Here is a 14,976-nt window from a genome sequence, read left to right on the forward strand (position 1 = left end):
TACATTTTGTTTAACCCAATTTGTGTAAGTTACTAATTCAAAATGTAACAATATTAAGTTTATTCATAGTATATTATAATTTTTATATTGAAATCTAGTATATTTTACTATAAGAACAAAGCACAGTTCATAGTGAGAATGTTAAAAAAAATCAGTCATTTAAAAAAAATACACAATGTAAGGGGCTGATGAGATGGTTCAACAGTTAAAGGTGTTTGCTTGCAAAGCATACCAGCCCACGTTCAATTCCCCAGTGCTCACAGTGGTGCATGCATCTTGAGGGGCAAGAGGCCCTGGTGTGCCTGTCCACACTCTCTCAAAATACACAATACATTATTAAGCTGCAGTCCCCATACAGTGCCGTAGATCACTGAAACATTCCTCCAGGCTAAATGAACATTTGACCAACATCTCCCTTTTTCCTGCCATTCCCCCACCCACTCCCACCAACCTTTACTGATTCCACCAGATGAACTTTTTAAAATTTCATGCAAGTGAGATTATACAGTATTTGTCTGAACTTGGCTTATTTCCCTTAGCATAATTATCTCCAAATTTATATATATATATATAATTACAAACAGCAGAATTCTCTTCTGCATAGTAGCTATTATGTGTGCACATTCACATGTGTGTTACATATTCTTGATCCATTTATCCATTGATGGACACTTAGGTTGCTGCTATACCTTAAATATTTTGAGCAATGCTAAAATAAACATGGGTGCTAGCCAGGTGTAGTGGTGCACACCTTTAATCCCAGCAGTCAGTAGGCAGAGGTAGAAGGATTGCTGTGAGGTCTAGACCATCCTGAAACTGAAACTACATAGTGAATTCCAGGTTAGCCTAGGCTATAGTGAGAACCTACCTCAAAAAAACAAAAACAAAAAAACTATAAGGAACTCATACAACTCAATATCAAATAATAATAATAATCTGATTGAAACAATGGGCCTTAAGGAACTGAACATATGTTTTTCAAAGAACATATACAAATCACAATAGTTATAGCAAAAGTGTCAACATCACTAATCTTCAGAAAAATATAAATGAAAGCCACAGTGAGGCACCTCCTCATATATGTTTGAATAATCTCGGAAAGATGAATGGGGCTGGGATATGGTTTAGTGGATAATAGGGCTGCTGTAAAAGTATGAGGACCTGAGTTTGGATCCCAGAACCCAGGTGAATGCTGGGCATGGAGGTGTGCGCCTACAGTCCCAGGGGATCCCTGGGGCTCATTAACCTGGAAACATCACTAAGCTACAGGCAGTGAGAGATTCTGTCTCAGAAAATAAAGTGGAGAGTGATTGAGAAGGATGCCCATTAGCCTCTAATGTACACATGCACACATGCATACATGCATACATGCAGAAATGAAAGGAAAAGATGAGTTTCCAGGCTTGGTGGTCCACATCTGCAATCTCAGCATCCAGGAGACATCTCCATAAATTCGAAGTCACTCTGATCTACATACAAGTTCCTAGATCCTGTCTCAAAAAAAAAAAAAAAAAAAAAAAAAAAAAACAGGAATAAGGAATGAATGAAGCTGGACACCCTGAGACTACATAGTGAATTCCAGGTCAGCCTGGGCTAGAGTGAGACCCTACCTTGAAAAAGAGAGAGAGAGAGAGAGAATGAGAAAAGGAGAATACTAAATAAATAAAGTCTAAGATTTCAGAAGAAGCATGATTCAGCTTGAGATTTTACCCTGATGCAAGAGCCTGTTACTTGAGTGAGCTTAAAAATTTCAACATTCCCACAACAAAACTTCTGTCCTATTAAAAATCTAAATCTTGGGGCTGGAGAGATGACTCATGGTTAAAGGCATTTGTTTACAAAGCCTGACAGCCTGGCTTTGATTCCCCATTGCACATGTGTTGCATGCATCTGGAGTTTGTAGAGGCAGGAGGCCCTGGCACATCCATTTCCCCACTCTCAATCTCTCTCTCTCTCTCCTCTCTATCTGCTTGTAAATGAATAAATATTTTTTAAACTCTAACTCTAATTTACAACAGATTTCTAACATATACAAGTATTATCTGACAATTTTTACTTTTTAAAAAAATTTTTGTTCATTTTTATTTAAGAGCAACAGACAGAGAGAGAAAGAGGCAGATAGAGAGAGAAAAAATGGGTGCACCAGGGCTTCCAGCCACTGCAAAAAAACTCCAGATGCATGTGATACCTTGTGCTTCTGGCTTACGTGGGTCCTGGGAAATCGAGCCTCGAACTGAGGTCCTTAAGCTTTACAGGGCAAGTGCTTAACTGCTAAGCCATCTCTCCAGCCCCAATTTTTACTTACTTTTTTGTAATTTTTATTTCAGATTTGTAAGGGATTTGAGAGCATGTCAAGTCGTTCTGTGCATATGATATGAATATTACTAACTTCCTTGAGAGTACTTTAAATCTTTTGAGTTTACTTCTACAAATGTGCCTGCCCGAGCAATCGTTTCAACTGTGTTAGGGCCCATGAGGTAACTGATTAGTCATCAGTGACAATTTCAAGAGCACCCACAAGGTGCAAAGTTCAACCTTTGATTTCTGAAAGGCCAGTCTTCTACGTACTACAACTCTGCTAAATAACTTTAAATATTTTGGAGATGACCAAGATCACAAACATGTTATTCTATTCTTAGTAGTTATAACAATAACATGACTTGGAGTTAATGTACACAATATTTCCTGATGGAATTCTGATTAGTATGCAAATAGCAGCTATTATTTCTTTTTCATGACCAAAGCAGGAAATGGCTCAAGCCAGTTTGAGACACAGAAATGTCTATGGGAAGTTTCTCAATGCCCAAATAATTTTTGGCATTACAGGAACTGGAAGGAAATATTTTAAAGGGGAAAAAAATAGTCAACAATGAGAAGTAATCCTTGAGCGATTGAGAGAATGACTAAGTAAAAATATAGACTTGGTACTGTATGATTAGATTCACTTACCCAATATTTACTGATTATAAATGTTACACTAGCAAAACTTTCTTTCAAGGTGCTGAGAAGCAGCTGAAGCTGAAATGCAAACTGCTACCTAAGCTGTCTTTGTCCTCATTATTTTCAGCTCCTGAAAGAGCAAACTGGGTATTATAGTCACTGACATCATGTCTTAATTTCCCATTCATGGCTTCGCCCCCAGGTTCCCAGCTCTCCCTTCTGCAAGCTCCTCTTTATATGACATTGTCATCAATCCAGGGACCATTTTTCAGGAAACCTCTCCTACATTTTGATAATATTGATTTCTCTCAATTTACTATGCACTCAGCAGTCCAAGTTCTCTTTGTTCTCCCCACCCCTTGCTTTCTGAGATGGGACTCACTATGTGGTACAGGCTGGATTCCAACCCACTGTCTTCCTGCTCCAGCCTTCTGAGTGCTAGGATTACAGTGTGTGCCACCAAACCCTGCTCTTCTTACATTTTGCTGGTATTACTTAACTGTGCCTGCCTTGATCTTTTTCCTAGCTCACTTTTAAGATGTGAATATTTCTCAGGATTCCATCTTTTAATCAGTGTTGGTGTACTCTCCTCATGAAAAGTGCAGGCTGGAGAGATAGCTTAGGCACTTGCCTGGGAAGCCTACAGGATGCATGTTTGACTCTCCCAATCCAAGGTAAACCAAACACACACAAGTGAGGCAAGCACAAGGTCACACATACCCACTAGGTGGCGCAATTGTTTGGAGTCTGATTTCAGTGGCTGAGGCCCTGGAGTACCAATTCTCTCTCCTCCCCACTATCTCTAAAACAAAAATAAGTTTCAAAAAGTGCTCAGATTCATAACTTTAAAATATTTTATTTATGTGAGAGAGAGAGAATGGATGGGCATGCTGGGGTCTCCAGTCACTGCAAACAAAGTCCAGACATATGTGCCATCTTGTGCATCTGCCTTAAAAAAAAGAAAAAAAGATATTTTTTCAGGCTGGAGAGGTGGTTTAGTGTTTAAAGTGCTTGCCAGCAAAGCCAAAGGACCCAGGTCCAATTCCCCAGTACCGACGTAAAGCCAAATGAACAAGGTGGCACATGCATCTGGAGTTCATTTGCAGCCCATGGAGTCCTTATTTGAGATGAAAAAATTCTTGACACTTGAATGTATACTGGCCACAGTGGCACATACCTTGGCTGCAGCTATTCCTACTTAAGCTGGCAGCTCAGTATCATGTAGGCCTACAAGGCTGAGAAGACTCTGGACAATACAATGAGACCCCATTTAAAGAAAGAAAACAAGGCCTGGAGAGATGGCTTAGTGGTTAAGGCACTTACCTGCAAAGCCTAAGGCCCCAGGTTCAATTCTCAAGGTCCCACGTAAGCCACATGCACATGGTGGTACATGAACCAGGAGTTCCTTTGCAGGGGTTGGAGGCCCTGGTACTCCCAATTCTCTCTGTCTCTCTCTCTCTCCTTTTCTGTCTCAAATAAATAATCATAAAAAGAAAGGAGGGCTGAGTAAATGGCTTAGTGGTTTAGGCATTTGCCTACAAAGCCTAAGGACCCTGGTTAAATTCCTTCCCCAGACCCATGTTAGCCAGATGCACAAGGGGGCACATGCATCTGGAGTTCATTTGCAGTGGCTGTTGGCCCTGGCATGCCCATTCTCTGCCTCTTCCTTCCTCCCTTGCCCCCCCCCCTCAAATAAGTAAATAAAATAGTTAAAAAAAAAAAAAGAAAGGAAACAAAACGAAACCTCAGGAGTCAGGATGATAGGTGAGTAAAAGCAGTTGCCACTTGCTTATCTGACATGACTTGCCCATTTCTCTTGGAAAAAGAAAAGGGTGTTTCTACTGTATTAGTTATCTAGATCTGTGGAATGAATTACTCCAAAACATAATGGTTTAAAACAACAAACATTTATCATGTGGCAGTTTTGATTGAGCCAGCAATTCTGGAGTTGCTGTTGAATTAAGTTTGTGACTCAATCTCATGCTGTTTATTGTAGTGAAGACCACGGCTGCTTCATCTGAAGTCATCCCAGGGCTGGGAGATCGCTGCCAAGGTGAATCACTCACATGTCTGCTGGCAGGAGGCCCCAGCTGACAGTTCTTGCCATGTGGGCTTTCCCCGAGATCTGCTGATGTGTCCTCATGCCATGGCAGCTGGCTCCCCTGGGGGAGTGATCAAAGGGACGGTAAGGAGGAAACTCCAATTCTTCTTATGACCTACTCTCAGCAGCTGCATGCTGTCACGTCCACTTATTCTAATCATCAAGAGGAAGTCATTAGTCTGGGGAAGAGGAATTCGATTCCATTTCTTAAAGTGGAAAGTATCCAAAAAATTGTGTATGCATATTAACAGCACTACACATATAAGTGCTAACTTATTATTTATTTATTTATTTATGTATTTATTTATTTATTTATTTATTTATTTGACAGAAAGAGAGAGAGAGAGAATGGGTGCGCCAGAGCCTCCAGCCACTGCAAATGAACTCCAGACACATGCGCCCCCTTGTGCATCTGGCTAACGTGGGTCCTGGGGAATAGAACCTGGGTCCTTTGGCTTTGCAGGCAGACACCTTAACCACTAAGCCATCCCCCCAGCCCAATGCTAACTTTTTTAAATTATCTTTTATTTATTTATTTGCAAGGAAGGAGAGACAGAGAGAAGAGAGACACAGGGAGAAAAAGAGAGAGAGAGAGAGAGAGAGAGAGAGAGAGAGAGAGAGAGAGAGAGAGATTGGGTTCACAAGAGTCTCTAGCCACTACAACCAAACTCTAGATGTATGTTGCCACTTAATGCATCTGGCTTTATGTGAGTACTGGGGACTTGAACCCAGGTTGTTAGTCATGCAGACACCTTAACCATGGCCCAATCTCTCCAGGCCCTAAGTGCTAAATTTTAAGTTTGGAAGTTTATTCTTGCATATTTATAAAGTTCTGAAACTCAGGTCATTTTTTTGTTATGATACCAATTTAAATAAATTCAAGACAAACTAAACTTGTCCTACATTTTTTTCTTAATTTTTTATTTTATATATTTGTGGGAGAAAAAGATTGAGAGGCAGAAAGAGAAAGAGAGAGAATGGGCATGTCAGGGCCTCTAGCCATTGCAAACGCACTCTAGACACATGCACCACTTTGTGCATCTGGCTTACATGGGTCCTGGGGAATCGAACCTGGGTCCTTTGCCTTTGTAGGCAAGTGCCTTAACCGCTAAGTCATCTCTCCAGCCCTATTCTATCTTTTCATATCTGTTCTACTGCACTCTGATATTTTAAGTTCTTTGAGTACTGGTGACATTTCTAAGTCTCTCTCTGTGTGTGTTAATCATACCGTTTGACATAACTCATTCGCTATTTTTTTTTTTTTTTTTGATAGGGTTTCACTCTATCTATTCCAGGCTGACCTGGAATTCACTATGTAGTCTCAGGGTGGCCTCGAACACACAGTAATTCTCCTACCTCTGCCTCCTGAGCGTTGTTTTTTTTTCCTAAATTTTTATTAACATTTTCCATGATTATAAAAAGTATCCCATGGTAATACCCTCCCTCCCCCCCCCCACTTTCCCCTTTGACATTCCATTCTCCATCATATCCCCTCCCCATCTCAATTAGTCTCTCTTTTATTTTGATGTCATGTCTTTTCCTCCTCTTATGATAGTCTTGTGTAGGTAGTGTCAGGCACTATGAGGTCATGATATTCAGGCCATTCTATGTCTGGAGGGAGCATGTTGTACAGAGTCCTACCCTTCCTTTGGCTCTTACATTCTTTCGGCCATATCTTCCACAATAGACCCTGAGCCTTGGAAGGTGTGATAGAGATGTTAGTAGTCCAGTCACTTCTTTCCAGCAGTATGATACCTTCTGAGTCATCCCAAAGTCACTGCCATCTGAAAAGAGAAGATTCTCTACCCAAAGTGAGAGTAGCATTAACATAAGGGTATAAATATTAAGAGAAGTGCTTACTGGGCAGTTGGATAAGCATAGTATATACATTTTTCCAGACATCAGCAGATGTTACACCCCTAGGGCTCATGACTACCCCTGTTTTAAGTTTTCAGTATCAGGGATGTGTTTCCCCCCATGGAGCAGGCCTCCAGTCCAATTGGAGGGCAGTTGGTTTCCACCATGATAGATGTGCCACTATTGCACCTGTTGGCTCATTTGGCCTGGCTGGCCAATTATAAGGCTTGCAGTGTCCACTGTTGAGTATCTTCACTTGTGGTATCTCTTTATCCCATTGAACTACATGTAGAATGGCTTCTTTCAGCTTTCTGTCAGCTGGTCTACATGGAGAAGGTTATCAGCTCAGTTCCAGCAGGTTTTCTCAGTGACCTTGTGGCCTAAGTATGTGAAGTCTTCAGCAATAGGGTCTTACTATCTATTCCTGGTGGGAAACCAAGGGCCTTGGCAATGGCCTATAATGTTTTGGGGGCATCTGGCACTGAAAATTTTCTAACAATGATCTATGGCTCCTGAGTGTTCCATTGTCTAAAACCGAAGGACTCCATATGACTTATTTGCATCCTCTTAGATTTTGATTAGCCCTCCCTCCACCCTTCCTTTACTCAATCTCATCCCCTGACCTCACTTTGGGCTTTTTCACCCCCATTAATCTATTCTTCTACTTGCATATATACAATTCCAACCTATTAAGTACCCTCCTCCCTACCTTTCTCTTCCCTTTATATCTCCTTTTTTAACTTACTGGCCTCTGCTACTGAGTTTTTTCCTTCTCAAACAGAAGCCCAATCATCTGTAGCTAGGATCCACATATGAGGGAGAACATGTGGCGCTTGGCTTTCTGGGCCTGGGTTACCTCACTTAGTATAATCCTTTCCAGATCCATCCATTTTCCTGCAAATTTCATAACTTCATTTTTCTTTTCTTTTCTTTCTTTCTTTTTTTTTTGTTTGAAGTAGGGTCTCACTCTAGCTCAGGCTGACCTGGAATTCACTATGTAGTCTCAGGGTGATCTCAAACTCATAGTGATACTCCTACCTCTGCTTCCCAAGTGCTAGGATTAAAACTGTGCATCACCACACCTGGCTTCATTCACATTTTTTTTTAAAATTTATTTATTTATTTATTTATTTGAGAGCGACAGACACAGAGAGAAAGACAGATAGAGGGAGAGAGAGAATGGGTGCGCCAGTGCTTCCAGCCACTGCAAACGAACTCCAGATGCGTGCGCCCCCTTGTGCATCTGGCTAACGTGGGACCTGGGGAACCGAGCCTCGAACCGGGGTCCTTAGGCTTCACAGGCAAGCACTTAACCGCTAAACCATCTCTCCAGCCCCATCATTCACATTTTTTATTGAATTTTTATTTTATTTATTTACTTATTTGACAGTGAGAAAGACGCATATATACACATTTTATATATATATATGTATATATATATATATATATATATATGCATATATATATATATGGAGAGAGAGAGAGAAAGTGGGTATGCAAGGGCTTCTAACACTGTAAATGAATTATGTATGCATATTCCACCTTGTGCATCTGGATTACATGGGTACTGGGGAATTGAACCTTGGTCCTTGGGCCTTGCAGGCAGGCACCTTAATCTCTAATCTATCTCTCCAGCTCTTTTGTTTTGTTGTTGTTGTTATTTTGAAGTAGGATCTCACTGTAGCCCAGGCTGACTTGGAATTCACTGTGTAGTCTCAGGATGGTCTTGAACTCACAGAAATCCTCCTACCTCTGTCTCTTGAGTACTGGGATTAAAGACATGTGCCACCATACGTGGCTTCATTCACATCTTTCACACATATAAGCACATTGCTTTTTATACACATATGCATATATACAGCTTCAATTTTCCAAATAATGTGGTAGATATACTCATGAGCAATAAATAGTCATAGCCTTGTATAAGTTCCTGGGTTTAGTCACTAGTATTTAATCACATTTATAAAAAGATACAGTTACAAATTGAGCCACATTTCCACATGTAAGAAAAGAACAGAACTAACATGGGCATGAGAAGAATAGCTCATCTGAAGTTGGAATTTGCCAAATGGGTGAGAGAAAAAGAATCAGGAGCTTAAATATTGGTGAGAGTAATGTAAAGATAACATGCTAGTATATGCTGATGATAAATTGAACCAAACTATGCTATCTTTTTACCGCTGTCTGTCTTGTTTTCCCTTCTTGCCACCATGCCTGGCCCGCCTTTCTTTATTTCCTTCCGTCCTTTTTTTCTGTTAATTTTTTTTAGAGAGAGAGAGAGAATTGGCATGCAAGGGCCTCAGCTCCTGCAATCAAACGCCATATGCCTGCGCCACCTACTGAGCATGTGTGACCTTGTGCTTGACTCACCTTTGTGCCACTGGCTTACCAGGATCTGGAGAGAGATTGAACATGGGTCCTTAGACTTCACAGACAAGCACCTTACCCACTAAGCCATCTCTCCAGCCCTCTTCTTCTTTTTTGTTTCTCAATTTTTATTAACATTTTCCATGATTATAAAAAATATCCCATGGTAATACCCTCCCCCTCCCACTTTTCCCTTTGAAATTCCAGTCTCCATCATATCCCCTCCTCATCTCAATCAGTCTCTCTTTTATTTTGATGTCATGGTCTTTTCCTCCTCTTATGATGGTCTTGTGTAGGTAGTGTCAGGCACTGTGAGGTCATGGATATCCAGGCCATTTTGTGAAGGCCTCTTCTTCTTGATGTCAGAGTTGACACGTTTTGATATGGATCTATTTGTTGAACTGAGTGTGAGAAAATGATCTTTGTTCATTGTCTACTGCAAGACTCATTCATATTTAGTAAATACAACAGAAATGTTCCCAAAATAGCCACAATATCTTCTTTATAAAAGAGATTTGAATACCTTTGTCACAAACCGTCATGAATTCCCATAACTTTGTGTAGAGTGCATGTGCAGAGTATATTTATTCAGTTTTAGGGTGCTATGGATTAAACCCAGGGTCTCCCACATTCTAAAGAATTGCTCTGTCAATAAACTACATCCCCAGCACCCAAATAACAGCTTAAAAGAACACTATTAAGTGATTACTATGTTGTATTAACATCTCTAGTTATGTTATCTTACTTAATACTTATGACAAACCTTTTATTTTTTGGTTCTCTGAGGTAGGGTCTCACTCTGGCGCAGGCTGACCTGGAATCCACTATGGAGTCTCAGGGTGGCCTCGAACTCACCGCAATCCTCCTACCTCTGCCTCCCGAGTGCTGGGATTAAAGGTGTGCGCCACCATGCCCAGTTTATGACAATCCTTTTAAATATGTGTGTATAGCAAAGATTATGAGATTAAGCATTTTTTTCCCCTCAAACCACAGAAATCTACGTCGACTGGACCTCAGAACCCCGACCTCAGCAACTTTATTTATCTTGTGCCCTACATCTCTACCTCACTTCCTTCTTCACCTTAGGACCTTGCACTTACTGTTTGCTCTGTTGCATGGTGGGAGCGTTCTCATCTCAGATATATTCTCAATTAATTCTCCTTCCCTCCCTTTACTCTATGATATCACTGTGTTTCATCACCTTATAGATAATTAATCACATTCAAATAATTTTGAATCTCTCCACCAGACCATAAGCCAATCGCGACTTCACTGGGTGACTGAATAAAACTGCCTGCTTCTTCTGCACTTGCAGGTGCAATCTCTAGGGGCGTATCTCGTGACTCCACTTCTCAGTTTATTACAGTGCCTTCCTTTCACCATTCCAGGAAAGCAGTGACTCAATACCAAGGCTCTCCTAACAGCGCCCTGCGTTACCTCGTTTGGCCTGGAGGGGGCAGTGTGGCCGAAGCCTCTTTCCATGTACGCCTGCGCTCTAGGTGACCAGACCCGGCCTCGAGAGAAGTGAAGCAGAGGCGGGGCCAACCGGAAGGGGCGGAGTCTCAATGAACCTGCCCCTCTAGGCCGGCTCTTCCTCCCCCTGCTCGCCCCGCCCCTTCCCCCGCCCGGGCGGCCATGGCCCTTCCCAGCATCCCCTATGAGCGACGGCTTCTCATCATGGCGGACCCTAGAGATAAGGCGCTTCAGGACTACCGCAAGAAGCTGCTGGAGCACAAGGAGATCGACGGCCGTCTCAAGGAGCGTGAGTGAACCTCTTCACACCACGTTGCGCCTGGGCTCGCTGGTGCCTCTGACAAAGCGGAGGCCTTGGGCTGAGCGCGGGGACCGAGCGCCCGGGCTGGGCAGGCCTGGATCCCGGGACAAGGCGCTTTGTCATCCGGCCCGGAGCCTGGGGTGCGAGCACCGCTCCGGGCGGGGAAGTGGCCCAGTCCGGGCCCGGGCGACCGAAGACAGCCGCGGTTGTGACATGGAAGTGGGGGAGTCTAGGAGGACAGGAGAGGAAGGAGTGGGTGAGGGACGTGTTCCCAGGTTGGGGTGCAAGGAAGGCAGTGCTGGGGTCCCAGTATCCGGGAGGGGAAGGGAAGACGCTGGAGTCAAGCTCGAGCGGGAAATAGGACTCGGCGCGGGCGGCTTACAGTGGGTGCTAGAAGCCAAACGTGGAGCTTTGAAGGAGAGGGTCCGGTGGTCAAAATGATCTTTCTTCGAATCTCATGATGTATTGTGGACCAAGTTTCTTGCACACTCCCTAAGCATTTACTTTTTTCTTTTTTTCTTTAATGGTGCACCTTCATTGAAAAGCCCGGGTGATTTAATTAAATGAGACCGGAGCTATATGATTCTGTGATGAATTGCATTTGTTAACTTTTTATCCACACTATTACACACAATCCGAGAGTAATCTAGCAGCAGCCAAGGGTCTAACTTATTGATTGTCTTTGGATTTGTACTAGCAAACCTTTAAATAATGTAACTTAAAATGTACTTAAAAGGGTAAGTATTGCCAGTGAAGAAAATAGAAATACGATTCTCTGTTACATTCTTTTTGTAAACATGTCATCTATCCATTAGAGATGACAATTTGTTGTTGTTGTTGTTGGTTTTCCGAGGTAGGGTCTCACTGTAGCCCACGCTGACCTGAAATTCACTATGGAGCCTCAGAGTGGCCTCGAACTCACAGCGATCCTACCTCTGCCTCCCTGAGTGCTGGGATTAAAGTCATGCGCTACTACGCCAGGCAATTTTGTGTGTGTGTGTGTGTGTGTGTGTGTGTGTGTGTGTGGTTTGATATAACGGATATGAAAGCTGAAGAACGTGAACTAGGCTTATCATAAATTTAGGTAAACTAATAAGACTGTAATTTTAGTGCACTAAGATTATTGTTTAATTTAAAATCTTCAAATTATTTCAGTGAGGGAACAATTAAAAGAACTTACCAAGCAGTATGAAAAGTCCGAAAATGATCTGAAGGCACTGCAAAGTGTTGGCCAGGTAGGTGATATGGTTAGGGGTGATGGCAATTTTCTGTGTTTCTTAGCTGTTAACAAAAAGTAATGCTCTTTTTCTTTTCTTTTCTAGATTGTGGGTGAAGTACTTAAACAATTAACTGAAGAAAAATGTAAGTGGTTTTAAAGAAAAACAACCAGTATGTGGAATGCTTTCTGTTTAGTGATAATAATGCAAGAAAATATTCTAGCATAAGCTAGGATTTAAAATCTTTTTAAATATTTTATTTATTTGACAGTGACGGGGGTGGGGGTGGAATGGGCAGATAGAGGGAGAATAGGTGCACCAGGGCCTCTAGTCACTGCAGATGAACTCAGGATGCATTTGCTACCTTGTGCATCAGGCTTACACAGGTACTGGGGATTCGAACCTGGGTGCTTAGACTTTGCAGGGAAGTGCCTTAACTGCTAAGCCATCTCTCCAGCCCATAAACTAGGTTTTTAACTGCGGTCTTCTTGGGGTCAGAATTAAAACTAAACCTCACCCCATCAATGTATATTTATTTATGTTCTAACTATATTTTTCAGTTTGTTCTTTTTTTCTTCTTCTAGTCATTGTTAAAGCTACAAATGGACCAAGATATGTTGTAGGTTGTCGTCGACAGGTAAGACTTACATTTGTGTAAGGCATTGTAATTGACAATCACAGCTGCCTAGAGTAGTTTGTTCAAACAAAGTAAAGGATTTGAATCATGGGCTTCAACTCTTAAAATTTCCAATTCTCTCCTGTGTCACATCACCTCAGTAAGATCAAATAATTGTAGAACTAGAAAATCATTTTATATCAATGACTTTATTTTTTTTACCTTCTGGTAGGGTCTCTATTCCAGGCTGACCTGGAGTTCACTTTGTTGTCTCAGGGTGGCCTGGAACTCATGGTGATCCTCCTACCTCTTCCTTCCAAGTGCTAGGATTAAAGGTATGCGCTACCATGCCTGACTCAATGACATTTTAAAAAATTAATTAGTTTTTTTGAGGCAAGCCCAACAGACTGCCTTTTTTTTTTTTTTTTTTTTTTTTTAAGATTTTGTTACTATTTATTAGAGACAGAGAGAGAGTGAGAATGGGCACTCCAGGGCCTCTAGCCCCTGAAAATGAACTCCAGATGCATGTGCCACCATGTGCATCTGACTTATGTGGGACCTGGAAAATTGAACCTGGGTACTTTTCCCAGGCATGTGCTTTAACTGCTGAGCCATCTCTCTAGCCTCCCTACTGCTTTTTTTTTAATATGAGAGAGAAAGATGGAGAGAATTGACATGCCAGGGCCTCCAGCCTCCTGAAGCTGTTGAACTCCAGACATGTGTGCCCCCTGGTGTGCATGTGTGACCTTGTGCTCTTGTATCATTTTGGTTGTCTGGTTTACATGGGACCTGGAGAGTTGAATATGAGTCCTTAGGCAAGCGCCTTAACTGCTAGGCCATCTCTCCGGCCCTTAATGACTCCCCCCTCCCACAAAATAGGGTCTCATTGTAGCCCAGGCTGACTTGGAACTCACTCTAGTCCCACATTGGCCTCAAACTAAGCAGTCCTTCTACCTCTCTGCCTCCTGAGTGCTGGGATTAAAGGCATGCGCTGCCATGCTCAACTCTTCAATGACTTTTTTGAAGAGGTCATAAAGTTTTAGATATTACCTATATTTTACATTTAAATACTCAAAAAAGTGTTAAAGTATTTCTTAGTCTTAGGCTGCATTGAGGTCTAAATTAATTTTGTAGTGTGTGATTTGGATTAGAATAGGCAAATTGAAATATCTCTGAATTTCATTCTGTAGTCATTAGATAATGCCACCAAATATCTTAGAATCATTCAGTAGCATCAAAAAGCAATTTCTATACACCATTCCGTTCTTTAGAGAAAGTATCCTTAGATCATACATTCTTACAAACTTATTGAAAGCACTTAATCTGATTATTTGTTTTAACTTTATTGTTCAGGTCCCCCCTCCCCCATAGGGTCTCCCTTGAGCGGGTGACTTGAAATTTACTAGTTCCCTTGTGGGTTGTCTTTTTGTGATTTGATCCCCCCCGCCCCCCCACCCCCCACCGCTGAGGACCGAACCCAGGGCAAGCGCTTATCCACTGAGCTAAATCCCCCACCCTGAAATTTACTATATAGTCTCAGGGTGTCCTAGGATTTATGGTGATTTTCCTACCTCTGCCTGCCATATGCTGGCTGGGATTAAAGGTGTGCACCACCACATTGACCTGGATTCACTATGTAATCTCAGGGTAGTCTCAAACTCACCATGATATTCCTAGGCCTCTCGAGTGCTGGAATTACAGGCATGTACTATCATGTCATGCTTTATTTATTTATTTATTTATTTATTTGTAAGACTGGAAATTGTTACGTAGCCCATGTTGGTCTTGAATTCAGGAAACTCCTGAATGCTGTAATTATAGGTATATGCACATGTTGAGTTCAGGTTTTATTTCATTGTTTTTTGATAAAATATTTTTATTTTATTTATTTATGAGTGAGAAAGAGGCAGATAGAGAGAATGGGCATGTCAGGGTCTGTAGTCACTATAAATGAACTCCATACATGTGCACCACCTTGTGTATCTGGATTATATGAGTACTGGGAAATTGAATGTAGATTCTTAGGCTTCACAGGCAAACACCTTAACCACTAAGCCATCTCTCCAGCCTCCAGTTCATGTGTTTTCTTGTTTTTTTTGTTTTT

General features: G+C 41.8%; 1 protein-coding gene across 1 annotated transcript in view; it reads left to right on the top strand.

Moving 5' to 3' along the window:
* Nucleotides 1-10,887: 10,887 nt before the first annotated feature.
* Nucleotides 10,888-14,976, top strand: part of Psmc6 (proteasome 26S subunit, ATPase 6) — a 28,719-nt gene continuing 24,630 nt past the window's right edge. The window contains exons 1-4 of the mRNA XM_004649188.3: nucleotides 10,888-11,027; nucleotides 12,195-12,274; nucleotides 12,362-12,401; nucleotides 12,841-12,893. Of these exons, the coding sequence (XP_004649245.1) occupies nucleotides 10,901-11,027; nucleotides 12,195-12,274; nucleotides 12,362-12,401; nucleotides 12,841-12,893 (300 nt within the window). The 5' untranslated portion in view covers nucleotides 10,888-10,900. The remainder of the gene's footprint in view (nucleotides 11,028-12,194; nucleotides 12,275-12,361; nucleotides 12,402-12,840; nucleotides 12,894-14,976) is intronic.

The sequence above is a fragment of the Jaculus jaculus genome, chromosome 7, assembly GCF_020740685.1.
Source record: "Jaculus jaculus isolate mJacJac1 chromosome 7, mJacJac1.mat.Y.cur, whole genome shotgun sequence".
Classification (NCBI taxonomy): domain Eukaryota; kingdom Metazoa; phylum Chordata; class Mammalia; order Rodentia; family Dipodidae; genus Jaculus; species Jaculus jaculus.